The sequence below is a fragment of the Setaria italica genome, chromosome IV (genome assembly GCF_000263155.2).
Source record: "Setaria italica strain Yugu1 chromosome IV, Setaria_italica_v2.0, whole genome shotgun sequence".
NCBI lineage: Eukaryota > Viridiplantae > Streptophyta > Magnoliopsida > Poales > Poaceae > Setaria > Setaria italica.
Genome location: NC_028453.1, coordinates 16,928,819 through 16,947,760, shown reverse-complemented (window position 1 = coordinate 16,947,760; position 18,942 = coordinate 16,928,819). Strand labels below are relative to the sequence as shown.

The window sequence follows — 18,942 nt, the reverse complement described above, 5'->3', positions numbered from 1 at the left end:
TACCTTTGTAAATCTCGGACCTTAAGCTCTTATTGTTTTTTATGATGAATCTAAGCCTATTTTCCTCTACTGACGCAAACACGTCAACTATGTACTGCTGGAATAATCGATCACCAAATATCAGCGTGATTGCTTCAGACCTACGTTGTTGTAAGCGGAAAGCATAATACTCAAGCATGGTAACCTCATTCTTAGCTCCAACCCACAAAATCCCTAACCGGCTATACTTGATCCCTAGTTTGAAGCCTTCCTCACCATAGGAACAAAGAATTGGGTACTGCAAAGCCATATAATTGGAATGAAGGTTGCTAATTCTTCTAAGACCACCACCCCTATCTTGAATTATTATCAGGGGTCCTATTCTCTTCTGAAAAATCACCAACTATTAAAGCAGCTATCTCAGACCCTATTGGAGCACTATACTATGGTGCAGCCTTGGACCTATCATGCAATAGCCTAAGGCACAAAGGCTTGCAATAGCTCTGAGCCAATAGGTCCCTAGCTGCCCTAAATGATTTTACCAGTTTGTTTGTTTCATCAAACATCCGCACTAAACCCGCAATGATTACTCTATCAACTTCACTACCACTATCAAAATCCCGATCTCTATCAAAAATTGATATTCGATTTTTACCTTATTTTCAGTGTCAACAATATAAAGTTGTGCATATGCCGGTGGCTTACCCTCGTCCGGTAGCAAAGATCCAATTCGATGATGGACCTGACCATTAATTTTAAATACGAATGCTCCAGGACCCTTGTTTATACTCATGTCAATTTTAGCACCCAATGATGTGAAATCAAACATGGCATTGTATGATCGTATAGATTTCAAAAAGTACTTAGATAAAATGTCACCATCTGGTTTCAACAACCCATCTAGAAATGGAGGAGGATCTCTTAGAAGAGGTAACTGGACCTTACCTCCTCTACAACAAAGATGAAAATGAACACGCTCCCCTTCACCTGAATATGACCTCTTCACACGCTCCTAGTACCAAAACTGTGCTCCATAGTATTGGCACTCGTGGGCAGGTGGTCTGTAGTACGATGTCTTGTGAGGAATGGCTACAAGGTACAAAATAAATTAACCATAAGCAGGGGAAGAAAACATTTTTTATTTTGGAAGAGCATTGCCATGCGTCGTCATCCGACAACCTTGACACATGATACTTAAAGGGTACCACAGTTCTTTTATTATTATGTGTGTATGAAACCTACTTATGTATTACAACTTCAGAAATAATTTTGTCCATAAATGAATAGAGATCTATTAAAACACTAAACACATTCTCGTTTCGTCGACTGGAATACAACATGATGTGGGCGTTGCCTTCTAGATCTTGCTGGCTAGCACAATTCCGTAAACAAGTAGGGGTATGCATAAATTGCTTTTATATTTTTTTGCAATATACACAGATAAAATTACAAAATACCTGCTTTCTTTGTTCTTGTTCTGGACTTCAGGGGGTCCTGTGACTCCTCTATCAGCCTGCTCGTTGAACTTGTAACCCCACCTACAACAATATTAGCAAATTTAGCCACCCGGCCTACAAGCTTTACATGTACCAATATCTGAATAGTTTTAGGATTGGACTACTCTCTTTTAAAATTGTATACATATATAAATAGTATGTTCTTTCTTTGCTTTTATTATAGATCTCCAACGCCCCTGCCGCTCTCGTATGGTCCCACCAGTAGATGGTGCAACACCAACTACAATAATAATAGCAAATTGGTCACATATAAACATCTAGTAAGTTTAGAATGCGACTACAAGAGAGGAGGTGTAATCAAAGAAACCTGGCTCCGAGGCTAGTTCCCTTTCTCGTAACCTCTTCCTTGTATTGCTAGCAGGCGTACCCTCCATGAAACATCAGTGCACCTATATAGAGAGCATAAACTTATGGTTGTGCTATCAACATATAGCCTATACCATGCATTGGTGGTTTTTCTAAGTAATATTATTTATTTCATGGTCTGCATATAGAACAAACTAATGCAAATGGAGAGGCAAAAGAAGCCAGTCGACGATTACGGGAATTGCTTAAACAATCCCAATCAAAACAATGTTCCATACTAAAGGATTCGGGTCCGGACATGTATCCAGGAGATGGGTATAGCAAGATCGCTGCAAAATATTTTTGTTGCATGTACATGCAAGGACCTACTTTTTGCATCAATGGGCAAAAAGGAAAGCAGATTCAACAATATGCATGTACAGGCAAGGACCTACATTTTGCATGTACAGGCAAGGACCTACTTTTTTTATGCATGCTGCTAGCTTTTGTCATACATGCTCTCCACACAAAAAGCCTGAATGGAAGAAAACAAACTGATGCAAATAGACTGTCCTCATGCATGCACACAATAACTCATGACCAAGAGGTCCCTAGCCACCCTAAATCTTTTTACCAATGTATTTATTTTATCAAACACCCTCAGTAGGCCGTCATTTGAACCTCATTTATTCCTTACTATATCATCTATGTTTGTTTCAATATATATATATCTTCTATATGTTTGTTTCAGTATATATATATGTAGCAATGAAAACAATCCAAGAAGAATACATAAATTCAGTAATTGAAAGGGAAGGTAGAAAATACAAACAATAAACTGATCACGATATGTGAGGCATCAAAGGAGAAAAATGAACAAAAAATAGAGAGATCAAGAATCCAAATGTTATTAAGAAGCTACCACATGCAGCCTGACTACAAAGCGTTGCCATTCAATCCACTATTTTTCTATATATATACCATGTCTTGTCGTATACTATTGTCATAATAGTAATGTTTATATTAAAGATTTGAGTGCTCTAGGTGGGTCTTATTGTGCTAGTGGAACTCACAATTATCAACTATCCCAGGATGTGTCCTACGCAGGCAATACCCGAATCACACAACCAAGGAAGAGGAGCTGGTGGTGGAATGGAACAAAGGGAGTACCATGCTTATATAGGCAAGAGACACAACGCATAACCTACAATCGATAGGAACACACCAACTAAAAATAGACAGGGAGCAAAGAATCAAAATTCATGTGAAGTGACTCTACCTTGCAGGAAGGGGCATGTGCATATCGGCAGGAACACACCAAGTAAGAAACAGACAAGGCAAATGAATCAAACTTAATGTGAAGCGACTCGGCATTGCAGCAACATACACGTGCTATATCGGTAGCAAGACAACAAATAAGAAATAGATATGATACAAAGAGTCAAAAATAGTGTGACAAATAAAAAATGACAGGATACAAAAAGTCGAAAATAGTGTGAAGTGACTCAACACTGCGGCAACACACTTGCACTATGCATGAGCTGCCATTTCTGCTGAACAAAGTGGGTAGCTCAATGTGCATAGCAATGATGATGGATGCATGTCACAGGAAGGGTAGTACGAAAACTGCAGCATGAAGGGTCAATATCACTTGTTGCTTGGGCACATCTCCGTACACGAGGATGAGCATCAGTCACAACAAAATTGGCATTAGATCGAAGCCTTTCAAATCATATCTGACGGGGCAGAGGGAATAAGCTATCATGGCGATGCTAGCATGGATGCATGTCACAGGAAGGGTAATACGAAAACTGGAGCATGAAGGGTCAATATCACTTGTTGCTTGGGCTCTCTATACGCAAGGATGAGCATCAATCACAACAAAATTGGCATGTGCAGATCGAAGCTTTCAAATCATATCGGATGGGGCAGAGGGAATAAGCTACCGTGGCTATGCTAGCAGGCTGCAAAAACGGCATGGCCTTATACTTTAGATGGAACACCTTCCACTCATAATACTTCCCCTAATTTTGAGCAGAGAGTGTTCCAAAAATCAAGTAGACCATCGATCAAATTTCAAATCCAACTCCAAAACAGCTTTGGCTGATGCTCTACCAAAGATCCCACCATCCAAATTCTAAATCCATCAAGTCTCACATGTGTTGGCTTTCATAAAGGTTATATTATATCGTACACCTTAACCTCCAACTTTCATTTTTTTGGACATACGAGCGCACATTTCAAACTTGGTGAGAAAACACATGTTATACACGACACCTTCACCACGACATGCATCACGAGCAACATCATGCATAATTAAGCATTATGAACATCTATTTATGCATAGTTGACCATCATGAGCACTATTTGTGCATTAATGAATGTTTTGGCCATGCATTGTTAAGTGCCCAGAAATTGATTATTTATTGTTGAAAAATCAAATTTGTGAAGAAACCCCAATTTCTTCCATACAACTGTGCCCCCAATTAGTTTATTTAAATACTAGAAACCATTTAGTGATTTTAAAATATTTTTACCAAATTTTCAGAGATGTTTCCTGGTGCCAAAAATTCAATGAAAGTTCAATTTCAGTTGTTTTGTTTTGTCGATTGTGTGAAAACCATAGAAGCTTTTGAGTTGATTCTTGTTGCATTCGATTCTTGACGATTTTATATTTCCAAGGAGTATTTTTATATTTGTTTTGTTTTATTTTCCTACTCTCCAAACTCATCTTCCTCCTCCCTCCTATACTCTTGCGACAGGTGGCCGGCATGCCTCCCGAAGATCATCGGTTGGCCCTCCCCAGCCCCTGTAGGGCTCCTCCTCCGCTCATAGGCCACCCGAGCATCCTCCCACATGCCCTCCCTCTCTCTCCCACGCCTCTCGTCGCCCTTGGTTGGGCAGCCCCTCCATTGAACTGGCATGGCTACCACCCGGCGCAACACCTTTAGTGCCGCCCCTCACCGCCAATGCCGAGCAGCGTCGCTGTGTCACCCTTATCTCCTCGCGCCCATCCTTATCCTCACCTTGCACGGCCATAAAATGACCCTCTCCTCCAAGCTAGAGCCTCTCAAACCTCAAAACTCTAGGAGCTTTTTCCATGGCCGAGTTCTTGAGACACCTTCGTTCCCCGGCCGATTCCTCCACCATCCCTCCACCTCCACCAAATTCCTCTTGCCCAGAGATGCACCCCTTCCTTGGCTACACCCTCAGCCCCTCCTCTCCATCAATCGTCCACCAAATCGACGGGAATCGAAGTTCCCCCAAAGGTCCAAGAACTTTTCCACCGCTGGTTCCGCCCCAACGTGGTGCCCCTCCTCCTGGCCTCCCTCGTTGCCAACCAACACCTCAAATGGAACCTAGGTGAGCTCCTAACCGTGATGTTTGTGCCTATTTTCCATTTGCCTTAAGTTTCCTCGCCGTTCCCGGCGATGTCGCCAGCGTTCCTCGCTGCCGCGTGGAGCCCCTGTGCGTTGCCCCTTTCTCCTCTACCTGCGCTGCTCCAGGGAGTCCCTTGGCCTGGGGCATGGCACCACCCTCTCCTCTCCCTGCACCGCTGCCTTTCCCTTGCCGTCGGCCAAAACCTGTGCTGAGCTCCTGCCTAATGTGCCAATGCGCTGTGATCTGGAGGTAGAAGAAAACTTGGACCCAATTGCTTGGTGGAATAGAAGTTCAGGGGGTTATGGGATAAAGGGTTGGTATCATGTTTCAAGGTGGAATCTATCCAGGGGCTAGAGCATAAAATGCAGGGTTAGAGTGTTAAGAGAAGGGCATATCCGTGAGGAGAAAATGTTTTCTAGGGGGTAGCATACAAATAGTTTCGGACTAGTTTTAAAATGGCTAGTTTTAAAATGTTGACAACTTTGAAAATGCATAGAAACTAGTAGAAAAATGCTAAAAATGTGATTTTTCTTGCGTTGGATTCCTTGTGAAGCCTAGTTTATTTTAGAGCTGAGTATGTGCATGTTTATATTTGATATCTTGTGCTATGATTTATTTGGTGTGAGAGCCATTAGATGCATTATAAATCACCTAGTGCTCTAAAAATGGTGAAACCACTTTTTTTAGTTCACTTGTGACATGCATGTTCAAGATTCGAAAGTTGTGCTACTTGATTAGATGATTTTCATGATATTTTAGATTTAAAATGCATATTGCCATATTGATATTGCTAATTGCATGGTGAACAGGGGAAAAGTTATAAAATGATGAAACGACCTCTAATAGCCTTTGTGTTACATCTAGAATCTAGGGAAAATGATGTGGGTACTTTTATGGTTGATTTACATGCCTTTCTAGATTTAATATTTTAAATGGTAGTTTAACTTGTTTAAGCTATATCTACAGATTAAAAATTGATTTTGAAATGAATCCACCTCACGTAGTTTTGTGTTGCTATCTCCTGCTAGTGATATTTATTTCATGTTTATTTCTCAACAAAAGACTTGAATGTTACAAATTCGTGCTTGTTTAGCTTATTGTGCAAAATGATTTCTTTCATCATTCTTGTGTGATTTCTTATTGTTGTTAGCAAGGTTGTTTTGTTACTCAGTGATTTCTTACTGTTTCTTTTATCATTCCATGCATTTCATGAGCATTTGCACTCATAGCATCATAACTAACGCATGCACGCATTCATTCTGTTAGAGAGCAAATTTTCGGAGAACGTAACCTTGAACCCTTGAGCTGAGGCCGTCATGAAAGTTGAGTTTGAGCCCGAAGAAAACCAAGGCAAGCCTCTAAGCATGTTTTGTCTCCTATTGTGTAAAATAAAGTTGTTACTATGCATTGATATAAGTTATAATAACTTCACCTTGCAAATTGCTTAGTCCTACTTAGTCATAAAATTATCCCTTAGTAAAAGAAATGGTCCTAGGTTAATCAACACCTTTCTAATAAGGGTCTTTAATGTCGTTAAATAAATGAACATGATAGGTAATGTTGGATACAATACTTAAAGTCGTGTGTAGGAGTTTCACCATAGCCTAAGTTAGTATTGGAAACCCCTGTGTGAAGTTTGTAGAGTTAAAACGGTAGTAGAACCCCAATCATAAATCATCCTTCATAAGCTGCAGAATAACCATATTTAATTGTTAATTAAAATTTGTAGAAGTCAAATACATCCCAAATTTTACAGTAGGTCACATGTGTAGTAATGAAGCCTCTTTAAAATTTTCAGCCCCAGATCACACTTGATGCAACTGGACACACTTTTTGAAGTTAAAGCTAGTTAAATGGAACAATAGCAAATGTTAAATAGGAAGGGTAAAATGGTAAATGCTAATTTAAGTTGTTTAAACATTCAGAAGCAGGATAACTTTCCAAATACATGTTGAGCAACCCTGAAATGACCCCCCCCCTCCGCACTCTTTTGTGAAGTCAAAGTCGTTAAAATCTTATATGTGTACACAATCACCGTCAAAGTAAGGCACAAGTTTTATTCACGTCACACCATACTTTACAAGAAAAGAAACGTTTATAAACTTGTTTAAATAAATATGGTCGAAATGCACCCTAATCTTTTACAACGTTAATGAAACACAACCTACACATAAAAGCTTGTTTTTGAAATCTTGCATTTGCATCTCGTGTAGAAGCTAACTTCGCTGATGGAACGTACGAGTTCAGCCCGGAATGCGAAGCAGGAGGTTGTCTACTGAGCTGAACGTAATCAAGGCCCAAACCAAGTTAAGAAGAGCCCAAGGCTGAGTTAGGGCAAGAAGGCAAGCCCCGCAGCATAACCTAGTTTTCTAAATTTATGCACTACTTATGCTAGTTATGTTTGTGCATTAAGTTTATAGGCGTTGTTTGAAACCCTAGTTGCATGATCCTAGGTACCTATGTTCTGAATACTAGCATGATAGGTCGTGTAGTTGCTATGCTAAATAGGAACTCGGTAGAAGTCGAGTGATTTCCTATCACTCGCGAGTTATAGGAGTTGCCTGTTTACTTATGTTGCAACCATAAGGTTGACGAACAGGGCCCAACTTTGGTTCTGAATTGGTGGATTGCCCCATCTATCTAGGAAAAAGATACTAAGGTCAAAATGTGTTTAGAGCTGTGGTCAAGTGTTTGAAAGTACTAAGCTCATACCTAGTATGGGATAGGGAAGCCTAGTACTTGATTGGTCCGGGATGTGGGCATACTCCCTACTCTCTCTGGAACTAGGTTCCCCTACTGCAGCATAGGTACAAGTGCAATCATGGTACGGCATCATTCCAGGACTGTGGGGCCTTGTATCCAAGGGAAGTGGGCCCTGGCCATGTGTCAGGGATTGATGGGGGTGGCTGACATGTGTAGACCCGGTGTGGTACGCATATGTCATGGGTTTAGATTCACCTTGCAAGGTTAAAAAACTCGATTTGGATCCTTTGCTGCTCATAGTTTGAGACTTCTTGACTGCACTTCTACACTAAGTAAGAAGAGGAACAAAGTATGATGGTTAATATTGATGCTTGAATTAAATTGCTTGTTCACCATGCTTGCTTAGAATAGGTGCTTACCTAGAATGGTTAATCAACTAGAACCTGATGCTAAAACTTGAAAGTAAGGACCTACTTTAGAAACATTTGGCAAAACAAACCCCTCAACCAAAAAGCCTTGCATGTCTAGGACTCGGTGGAGTAGTTACCACCTGACGGGTAAGCCTTGTTGAGTATTAGTATACTCAGCCTTGCTTGTGGCTATCTTTTTCAGGTGCTGTTGTTTGCTTGGTTGCTAGTGTGACTCAGCAAACTCCCTCCAGGTTGGACTGTCGAGTGGGACCCGTTCTCGGTCGGCAAGGATTGTGGTGGTTGATATCATGGCAGGCTTCACCATGGTATTGTTGTACCGATGTTAGACTATCATTTTTTTCCGCTGCTTTCAAACTCTGAAAACTTTACCTTATTGCTTTGAAATCCTGAGTTGTAATAAATGAAGTTGGGACCTTTACTAATCTTTCTAGATTGTTGTAATCTCTAGACTCATCTTCATGCGAGTATGCTTTGTTTCGATCCGATACAAGTGGTTTATCGGGTGAAACTCAACGGACTACCATTTTAACTTGATTAAAGTGTCTGCTCACATATGAGGCGGTGTTGAGTACATTTTAGCTGGGTTAATCTGGGTGGTTCCGCCACATGAAGAGTTCATCGGGGTGAGCATATCCATTACATCAAGGCCCATCTTCCTCAAAGTCTTGGCGAAGAGCACATTGAGGCCACTGCCGCCATCGATGAGTACTTTCATGAGTCTGGAGACTGCGACTACTGGATCCAAGACGAGAGGATAGTGTCCTGTGTCGGAGAAACTAGTCCACTGATCCTTTCTTGAAAAAGTGATTGACACCTCAGACCACTTGAGGAACGTAGGCGTTGCTGGTTCAATGGACATGATCTCTCCGAGGGCTAGTTTCTGGGACCGCTTGGTAGCAGTGCCCGGTGCGCCACCGAAGATAACGTTGACGGTGTTGGACAGGTTCTAGAATTTCCCATTGTCATCCTCGTCGTCATCTTCTTTGGCCTTTCCCTTGTCCTTTGCTCTAGAAGGTTTCCGGCAAATCTTTCTTGACTCTACGAAGGCTATAGCAATCCATCGCGGAGTGTTTGGAGTGTGGGTGCCATGGGCACTGCTTCTTCAGGAGCTCCTTGAACAGAGTCCTCTCTAGATTTCTACCGCTTTTCTTGGAGGACTGGGACATTAGTGCGACAGTATTGTCTGGCTTCCTCTTGCGATTTTGACCACCCGAGTAGTTGCCTCGATTGTCGTTGGGGCGATCGTTGCAGTTCTTATCATTGTGTTGGCCATTGTTCTAACCTCTGTTACGACTAGACTCGAACCGCTTGATCTCTTTGTCTTCTTCATCCACCCAGGCTTGTATCATAATCTTGAGAGACTTGATATCCTCCGGGCATCTCCTGCCAAAATCTTGGAACATCTGACAGTCATAGAGACCGTTCTGCAACCAATCTATAGAGTCCCACTCCATGATGTCCACGATAGTGGCCTTCTTGTCGAAGAAACGGCATAGATAACAACACAAGTTCTCGCCTTGTTGCTGTTTGATTTGCGACAAGTCAATCCTATTGCCAGGATGTTGCATTGCCCCTGCGAAGTTGTTTGTGAATGATGCCTTCAGTTGACTCCATGTGTCAATGGAGTTCCCTTCTAGAGATTTGAGCCATATGAGTGGCCCTGCCTCCATGCAAATAGGGAAGTACATGACTTTGGTACCATCGTTTCCTCCCACCGCCTGGACTGATAGCGTGTAGCACCTCAACCATTGGACTGGGTCCTGCTTGCCATTGTATTTGATAATACCCAAAGGTTTAAACTTGTTGAGTAGAACCGTCTTGCATACTCATTTTGAGAAGGCAGAAAACCTGTCAGAATCTTCTCCCGAGTAGTCGACTTCCTGCTCGCGTTCGCAACAGCGCTCTTTGATGATGTCATGAGCATCGCGATTCTTGTTGAGCTTATGACGGAGGTCACGCGCTGGTTGCTCAGGCTCTGGGTGGGGCCCATTGTAGCCATGGCCTCCCGAGGGTTCCACCCAACTACCTTCTATCATGTGCTGACTTGCTTTGGGATTCTCAATTCTAGGAACCTCGTTTCTGGCATCCTTGTTGTGACTAGGCCTGGCACTCTCATTACGACATGGATGCCTACTGTTACTGCTGTGATAGGAAGAGGTGCGTCAAAATGAGTGAATCGGGCTCTATCAATTGAGTTGTTTGTACGCATGCTCCACTAATAGAGCTAGTTGCCTGGCGCACTTGGTTTGTGGCATTGCTCAAGTAATCAGGTCGATGGATGCGATGGTGATGAGAGGAGTGTGATGGTGATGTGATTGAACTACTTCAAATGCGTGATCCAAGTTCATTATTGGTAGGTAAGATGCAAGACGGCGATGATGATCTACTCGTGCCGCGTTTCTTGCTCGCCGACAAGTCCTTTGAGACTCATTTTCTTCTCCTTGTATGTTGGCGGTGAGCTCATCCTGCGAGATGTCATCTGGGTGACGTTCGTGTTGCGGATTCCTCTCCAGCAGCTCTACTCCGTCGACTTCTTGTGCAGCAACTATGGCGAGTAGTTCTCACTCTGGGAAGAAACTACCCGAACTTAACGTGATGACCTCCATTGGATCCATCTTCTTCGTAGATAGGCGATAGAGGTGTTCCCTCCTGGTACGGAAGGTTGTCAAGGTAAGCAACGAGGTGAGACTCGTCGTCCTTGGCGAGAGCAGATGGCTTCATGTTGAGCTAGTAGATGAATCTGTCCTGTGGACTAGATGTGATTACTAGGCCTTGCTATGGTATTGATAAAGGGATTTCCTCATCTGGATCCGAGTAGTAGTCGAGGTCGTCGATCGAATCCATGTTGGACTGAGATCTGGACAGGGTAGCTTTATAGAGAGCACCCAAGTTTCGGAGTCCGAACAGGAATCAACTTGTATTGTAGACCGATTCACACGATGGCTTAAGCGCTAGCTCGTGCAAACCAATTTGATAGGCGGAAAAGGTTGAGTTGTACTCAGACTCAACCCTTGAGCCTCGGAAGAGGTCGAAAATTTCGTTGAAATTTTCAACAAAAACCTCCAAAGCTTGGCGATGAAGGTTGGTGTCGTAATGTTTCTCCTCCGGGATCGACGCGATGTGGCGATGGAAGTTTCCAGCGCCGTCCGTGACGCAGACCCAGAAGACGAAGACGAATGTTGCACCTGCTTCGAACGTGACGGTGGGCTTGATGATGACTTGAGCCATCGAGTTTGTCAGTGGATCTTTAGCAAGATCCACTACCTAGTGCACCAGCTGTCGGTGTTTAGACCCAACAACGTACCGAGGGGGTACCCGACGTAGTATTTTATGTGTGGGGCTTGCCGAAGACCAGGAACTCGAAGGTGAACTCGAACACACGATTTAGATAGGTTCGGGTCACTTATGTCGCGTAATACCCTACATCCTGTGTGTTGGTTTGATTGTATGATTGAACTTGTTTGAAGGGGTCCCTGCCTTGCCTTGTATTACCAAGAGCAGGGTTACATGTTAGTTGTTTATAAGAATACTAGTCGGATTTGACTAGAGTCCTACTCTAATTACTATGAGTAGTTTCCTAATTCTCAACTAGTCCTTGTCCTCCACGTAGACCACGCCATCCTGCACCATAGTCTCCATGTCTAACACGTCTCGGTGTACAACCCCATATTGTAGGACTGTCCATACCTTCCAGTGGGCCCATAGATGTATGGCCCACAGCGGGCAGGCGGCGGCATGTGAGCGCGAGCGAGTGGCGGCAGGCGAGCGGCGGGCCAGCGCGGGTGGGCGAGCAAGCGGCAACGCGGCGCGGGCGGGTGGCGGCCAGCGTGCAGCCTTTTTTATTTTTTTGAACCTTTTTATGCTGGTTGGTTTTATCGACTAAATGGGGTCTTTAGTCCCGGGTGGATGACTCGGGGCTAAAGGACCCCCTTTTGTCTCGAATTGTTAGTCTAGGTTGGATTTTCGTGATCTATGACCCTTACCAACCGGGACTAAAGGTGCGATTTCTAGTATTTTGAATAAACAGTGTAGTTACATATTTAATATGGTAAAAGGATACGGCCAAAGGGCCAGATGGTGGTGTTCCTTTGTAGAGAGAAATTTAACAGTAACCCAAAGAAAAATCATTAATCACTAGTAGAGAATTGACTTTCCATACGCCCCCTTTTGTCCCGGTTTAAAGTTGGTCCGGGACAAAAGGTTCACCAACCGGGACTAAAACTCGGTCACTGGTGGGGGGCTCACCAACCGGAACCTTTTATCCCGGTTGCAAAGGCTAATGGGAAAAAAAGACTCTGAGAGGCCTTTTATCCCGGTTGGAAACACCAACCGGGATAAAAGACCCAGGGTCCCCCACGAGTTAATACAAAAGGATAGTATCCTCTACATAGTCAGATGTGGTGTGTAGGTGGGATGGCAAGGAAGCTACGCGTGAGGCTGGAGGTTGTGGGTTCGAATCCCACGAACCGCGCACGCGCATATTTCGCGTGACTTGTAACTTGCGACGTGCGCGTGTGGGGGGCCTGCCTGGGAGCTCGGGAATTTTTTTTTTTTGCAGCGTCGGCGCTCTCGACCTTTTTATCCCGGTTGGGTGACCCGGGATAAAAGACCCCCCCTTTTGTCCGGGTTGGTTTATCCCGGATGCATTTTCGAGATATTTGCACCCTACCAACCGGGATTAAAGCTCAATTCTCTACTAGTGAATCACGACCATGAAAATATATATCTTTTTACTCACTGTCTGTTTTGTATAGGTATCATTATTCACTTGTGTCAATCACAATAATATGTAATTCTCTCATATTTGAAGCCAGAATAAATCTTGAAAGGGAGGGGATAGATTGGTGATTAGCTCTTTCTTGCCAGAGACATTGCAGGGAAAACCCTAGGATTTTTGGAAAGTTCGTGTTCTAAAGGTGCTGGAATGATGAACTTCTCCGCCGTCCGTATAAATTCGTCCATAATGTAAGTGGTCCCCAATTATTGGCTCAAAGCCAGCTCTAAGACTGTATGCTATCGTCTTTGGGTTGATCAGGTCTTTGTTCACACCAATCATACTGTCATGAACATGAAGTTTACTAATAGAGAAAGATCCCTGCTCTTCTATAATCTCCTTTACTTCTTTCTCGTAAGGTGCATATAATGGTATGTAGAAAGTCTTTAATTTTTGTTTATCAACCAAACCCTGCAAGAAAATCAGGAATAATAAAGCATTGGATTAACTTGCAAATTACGTCGAAATCTGGTCCCATAAGAAAAATGAGCAAATTCATACCCTTGATGCCATGTCGTCTAAAATGCGGGCTATGAGCTCCCATGTTTGTTCAGTTGACTCACTGCCAGGATCAGGGGATTGTGTTGCGGTCAAGGAAAGAATCATCCTTCCTCCAGGAACCATCTCTGTTGCACTGGAGTCCAAGAACAGAAAGAAGTCTTTTCTGAATTGCCGGGCATAAGCATCAAGTACAGTGGGGCGCGTTTTCTGCCATAGTTGCTCGTGGGCATCGTACATCGGAATGCCATTGTTCACCAGGTCTTCGAGTGCCTACCAATTGTCGTATCTTAAACATGCGTAAAGCAGTTGATAGCTAAGAAAACAGAACATGTGTGTTGTGAGAAGGAAAATGCGCATACCTCTGAAAGCCAGTGCAAGCTATTAGATGACAGGACAAGATGCACGGACCAGTAGTGAACAGTCTTCCATAGAACGACCTGGGCACAATACTAGCCACCACTAACGGAGAGGAACCGTGCTCACCCTTTTTAGCGTTTCGCTTTTGATGGAACGCCACTAAGAACTAAGGGTGTGTTTGGTTGGTTGTATCATTTGATTCATGTATGAAATGATTCAAAATAATAATGATCTTTTTTTTGGTTGGGCGAATTGGATTCACTCATCCAGGATGTGGCCATCTCACTTAATACATTATTCTACTAATTAGAGTGAACCATATGGTACAAGTAAATTGGTTGAACCATCCCATCTAGAATCATCCATGCATGCATCATGTGGTACATGCAACCAAACACATCCTAAACGTTTGACTGCAGTGTTGAAATCGTTGCTGGGAAGGTCGTTGAGGAGCAGGCTCAGCTCGGGTAGCAGCTGCTGAAGCTGAAGACACTCACGCTGAATAGCATCGATGGCAGTCGAGACCAGGGTGAGCGCGCTAGGGCCAGAAGAGCAGCCAAGGTCCGAGATCGCCATGCAGTTCGGAAGATGGATGGTGTTGCAGCACAATTCCATGACAGCCTCTTCAATCTGTGGCTTCATTTTAATCTGCTCCGCACTCTGCACACGAGTTATTTGTCACCTGTTTTTCCTACCTTAATTAATTTCCGCGGCCTACTATTAATCAACAACAAATCTCCATGTGTGAAGTCTAACCCAAGCAAAATGGCAAAATGATGACAATGATTTTGAAAACAGAAAGTCTTGAGTGGATAAGCACTAGCCCTATTAACCAAAAAAGAAACAAAATACTAGGAAGAGAACAAAATTATGTACCTGAAATATCGAGTTGCGAGCTTAGCTTGTTTCCCCTTCTACTGCAAGGAGGAAGCGGGCGGATAGGAGAGGGTCGGAGTCACAGGATCTGGATCCATCAGAGGATGGAGGGGCAATAGTGGAATTCTTCGGCCAGCTCTGGTTCGTTCCTAATTCCTTCCTCACCACAGAAGAACACGAGAGGTGCTAGGGTTGGAGGGGGGGGGGGGGGCAGCGCGAGGAGATTTGGTGTGCATCCGGAGAGAGAAGTGGGAGAGTTCTTCATTTACAGATGCAGATTGCTTCCCGGTTGGAGAAGGGGACGTGTGGGTGAAGGATCCGGCAAAACTCAATTTCGCGGAGAGGATTTGGGCGAAAGGAGAGAGAGGAAGTTTCATCCAAGCTCTGAAGAAATCCATGGCGGGGAGAGGGCGCGGAGGAAGGAACTAGCATCCGAGAAGCCTGGAGGGAGACTAGGAAGGATGGGGGGATGGATACTAGTACCCGCCGAACTCCTACCCTCCCCCACTGCCTTTCTTCCAGCCGCCACCGCCGTACGGTTTCTTCCCCAATCCACCACCCCATCCTCCTCCGCCGCACCAATCCCATCAATACAACCAGTTTCGCCATCCTCAACAAGGGACGAGGCTGCGAGGATAGTTCCAAGGAGGAAGAGGGAGACCACAGCTGAATCAGCAATATCCCCAGAATCAGAAGGACAGGGTCAAGTTACATATGAGAGGAAATTTCGGAACAAGAACGAGGGAAGCTCAAGTAAAGGCAAGGAGGAGGAGATTGAGAGCAGCAAAAGGAAGGCTGATGAGGCTCAAGTAGGAGATAAGATTCCACAAGTAATCTGCTTCAATTGTGGGGAAACTGGGCACAGCTTGCAGCAAGCCCAATGTCTGTTTCATCTGCTACTCCAAGCATCATGTTGCAGAAAACTGCCCTGAATGGAAGAAACCACAGCACGCTGTATAATATTATGGAAGTGCCAACAAAGGTCTAAGATCCATGGTCACTACATCCGCTAATGTAGCAAATCAAGCACTATTCTAATTAGGTCATTGCACCCATTCATCTTCCATTGCACTCATGCATCCTGCATATACGATGCCGTTTCTATGAAAGCAACCAAAGGAATGACTGCAGCAGGCACCCTTACCACCTCTGCACTACTTGGAGGAGAATGTCTCTGGCACTTTGACGTTATGTTTTCCCCGGCCCTGAACTGAAAAGGGGAGGCACGGTGGTGTCCCACAAATTGGAGAAGGAATCGTTGTTTTCCATTAGTCATGATCCCTACAACATTAGTATAGCCAGGTAAGGGATCTTTGGCTTTTCCCCACAATTTTACCATGTTTTAGTGCTGAGAAAGTTGAAGTAGATTGATGATAGAGAAAGTATTAGTCATCTTATCGATGTCGTTTTGGGTTCTGTAGTTCCAACAGCTTGGCTGTTTCCGTGATTTCAGTGACCAAATCCATTTCTCCTATAGGACCCATAGACGATGTCCAAATCCAGATTGTATGAATTTTTGCCATGTCGATTGCGTGCAATACTTCATTAATTCTACTGTGTTGCAGAGACAATTTTGTATTAAGTTACAATTCTACAATGCAGCACACATGATTATATCTTATAATTTAGAAGATTAAAACCTCAGCCTTAATTAATTGGAATATCATTACATTGAAATTACTTTTATGGCATATGCTTCAATGTGGACTAATAGAGATAAGTGAATGTTCACTGATCATTATTTCCCATATGGTCACTACTACAAAAATGATTTGCAGGGGCGTCTCTAGAATTAGACAAAAGGTCAGCCACCCTTACAAAAATCCACCATCACTATATTAATTCACCCGTTCCTGTAAGATGAGCAGGTCATGGGTGACCCGCTCCTAAAAATAGAAGAAATTCCTAGGGGTGGACGACGGGATGACCCATCCTAAAAATATCTCATGTTCGGATCACCCCATTGTCCACCCTGGAAATGACTCTAATTCCAGAGGTGGGGTACCCCATCATCCTCTCCTAGAAATTAATTTCCAGGAGTGGACGACAGGCTCACCCACCTCTACAAAATGAAAAATTCAAAGCACATGTGTGGGCTTCTCCATACCATATCTTTTACTCTCTCTCTATCCCTCTCCCTCTCTCTTCTTCGCCCCCTTATCTCTTATCTTCCTCCCCCCCTTATCTCTTATCTTCCTCCCTACCTTTCTTCGAACCACACACTACAGCAGGCTTATACAGTACCTAGAGGCATGCATGTCAAGCCGAGCAGCGGCTAGGCATAAAGGCTGGGGACCTCCTCGAGCCGTGTCCTGCGGATCGGTGACCAGGGCGACTTATGTTGGTCGAGCGGTGGCTGGGCACAGCGTCTATGCGATGGAATCACAGTGGCTTCGCCGAGCTGAGCTGTGTTGAGCGGCGGCCGCCAGATGAGGTCGCAGCGGTCGGGTCTAGCTGTGGTGTGGCGTGGTGAGCCATGGCAGGCCAAGCGGCGACTAGGGTGTGTTGATCGGGGCAGGTGGCGGAAGTGGATCCAAGAGCGATCTGTGGGGAGATAGCCGATAGTGCGTGGGTTGGATGCAGCATTTTTTATTTTTTTATTCGATTAGCAAGGGTGGGCGACTGCATGGCCCGCTCCTGAAAAACTGTGTTTGCTGGGGAGGCTTGAGGCCCACCCTTTGCAAATAGCTTTTTCTAGCTACAAAAACCTGGGGCGAGTCCCACGTCCATCCATGCAAATACTCATACTCACTATGCAAGACGTCTTCAAAGGAGACGCGGGTTAACTCACATAGGAAACGTGTTTTTTTTACATCTCCAAATTTCCTTCTCTGATGTGAAGTCATAGGAGACGAGAAAAATCTGCATCTCCGATGTGTGTGTGTGGGGGGGTGTCATTGGAGACGCGTTTTTGCCAATCCGCTTCTCCAATAACCCTCTCATTGGAGATGCGGGTTGACAGGATCATTAGAGACGCATTTTGCCAACCCGCGTCACTAATGATGAAATAAAAAAACAAAGAAAAAGAAAAGAGATGGCAAAATGTACCCTCATATACATCACAAATACACATGTTTTATCAATTATTTACATCACAAGTTCACAAATCCACTATATACATTACAAATGCAATCCTCATCTATTGAAGTAAGAAGAACCGTTCTGTTTGAGGAGAACACAGTTGTGAACATTGGAGGAAGAGGAATGCATACAGGCTCTAGCTAAACTGCAAAAGCATAGAGATCTATGATCTTACCACAAACCCATTTCCTCTATGCCCATTTCAGCTGAAAGCCAGGACCAAGAAATCCTATTCCCATTTCCTCTCCAACTGCTTTCACGTACAAGAACACGCAAATTTTGAAGTGCTATCATAATTGCAAAGAAATGCCTGTGGTAAGAGCTGTCCAGGGCATTTCTAGTGTCAAGGATACATTAAATCTGCATGCGCAACATCTTTTAAAAGGGTATGAGATAGGCCAAACTGGTAAAAATAACAGGTTTGCTGCTGCAATGCAAAGGTAAAAACACTACGATATAACTGCATGTATGCATTCTTTCCTGCTGAACACAGAAGTGCATAGCACCACATACTGAACCAAAAGCTCCATTGCAAGGGAGATAATCTGTACCAGCTAATATCCCAAATAGACTTGGCAATACAGAATTATCTCTGAGTGCTAAATTCAGTTGAATAGTAAAGGAGCATATATTGTTCAAAACAAGAGCCAAGTACAAGTACATTCTAATTTCAGTGTATGCCAACTGTGATTGACCTATTATAGTTCACGATACACAATCACTTCCAGAAATTTATGTCAAAAACCAAAAGAAAAACAGGGATCTATTTTAGAGGCTATCGGTCAACTTGTCGTCTGTCATAAAATAATTTACCTGAAGAAACAGAAATAGAACCGCAGCACCTTCCACCCACCGCTTCAACTTCTCATCATATCAAAACTTGTTCCGGTACTCTTATGTTGCCTTAAAAACAGAAATAAGATCTCAAGGTTAGTGTTGCATACAGTAAAACCTTTGGAGCTCCAACATTTCTATAGCTAGTTTGGTAAGGCTAGCAAGTGAAAGAAAGGTGCTACTGATTTAAATGCAAGTGTAGATATATCTGTGGTACTAAACA

The 18,942-nt window shown here is 43.6% G+C and overlaps 1 protein-coding gene across 1 annotated transcript; it reads right to left on the bottom strand.

Annotated features, from left to right (window-relative positions):
- Positions 1 to 13,041: 13,041 nt before the first annotated feature.
- LOC101759198 (jasmonate O-methyltransferase-like) lies at positions 13,042 to 14,009 on the bottom strand. Its single transcript, XM_022825711.1, has 3 exons — positions 13,931 to 14,009; positions 13,572 to 13,841; positions 13,042 to 13,481 (listed from the first exon to the last, which is right to left on the bottom strand). The coding sequence occupies exons 2-3, from the start codon at positions 13,806 to 13,808 to the stop codon at positions 13,182 to 13,184; spliced, it is 537 nt and encodes a 178-aa protein (XP_022681446.1). The 5' UTR covers positions 13,809 to 13,841; positions 13,931 to 14,009; the 3' UTR covers positions 13,042 to 13,181.
- Positions 14,010 to 18,942: the final 4,933 nt, after the last annotated feature.

What these genes read in the sequence shown, in the direction of transcription:
- LOC101759198 (XM_022825711.1), bottom strand. Translation starts at nt 13,808, where the DNA reads ATGTACGATGCCCACGAGCAACTATGGCAGAAAACGCGCCCCACTGTA. An exon ending in TAGACGACATGGCATCAAGG is followed by an intron (nt 13,482 to 13,571) that starts GTATGAATTTGC and finishes ATTTTCTTGCAG; the next exon opens with GGTTTGGTTGATAAACAAAA.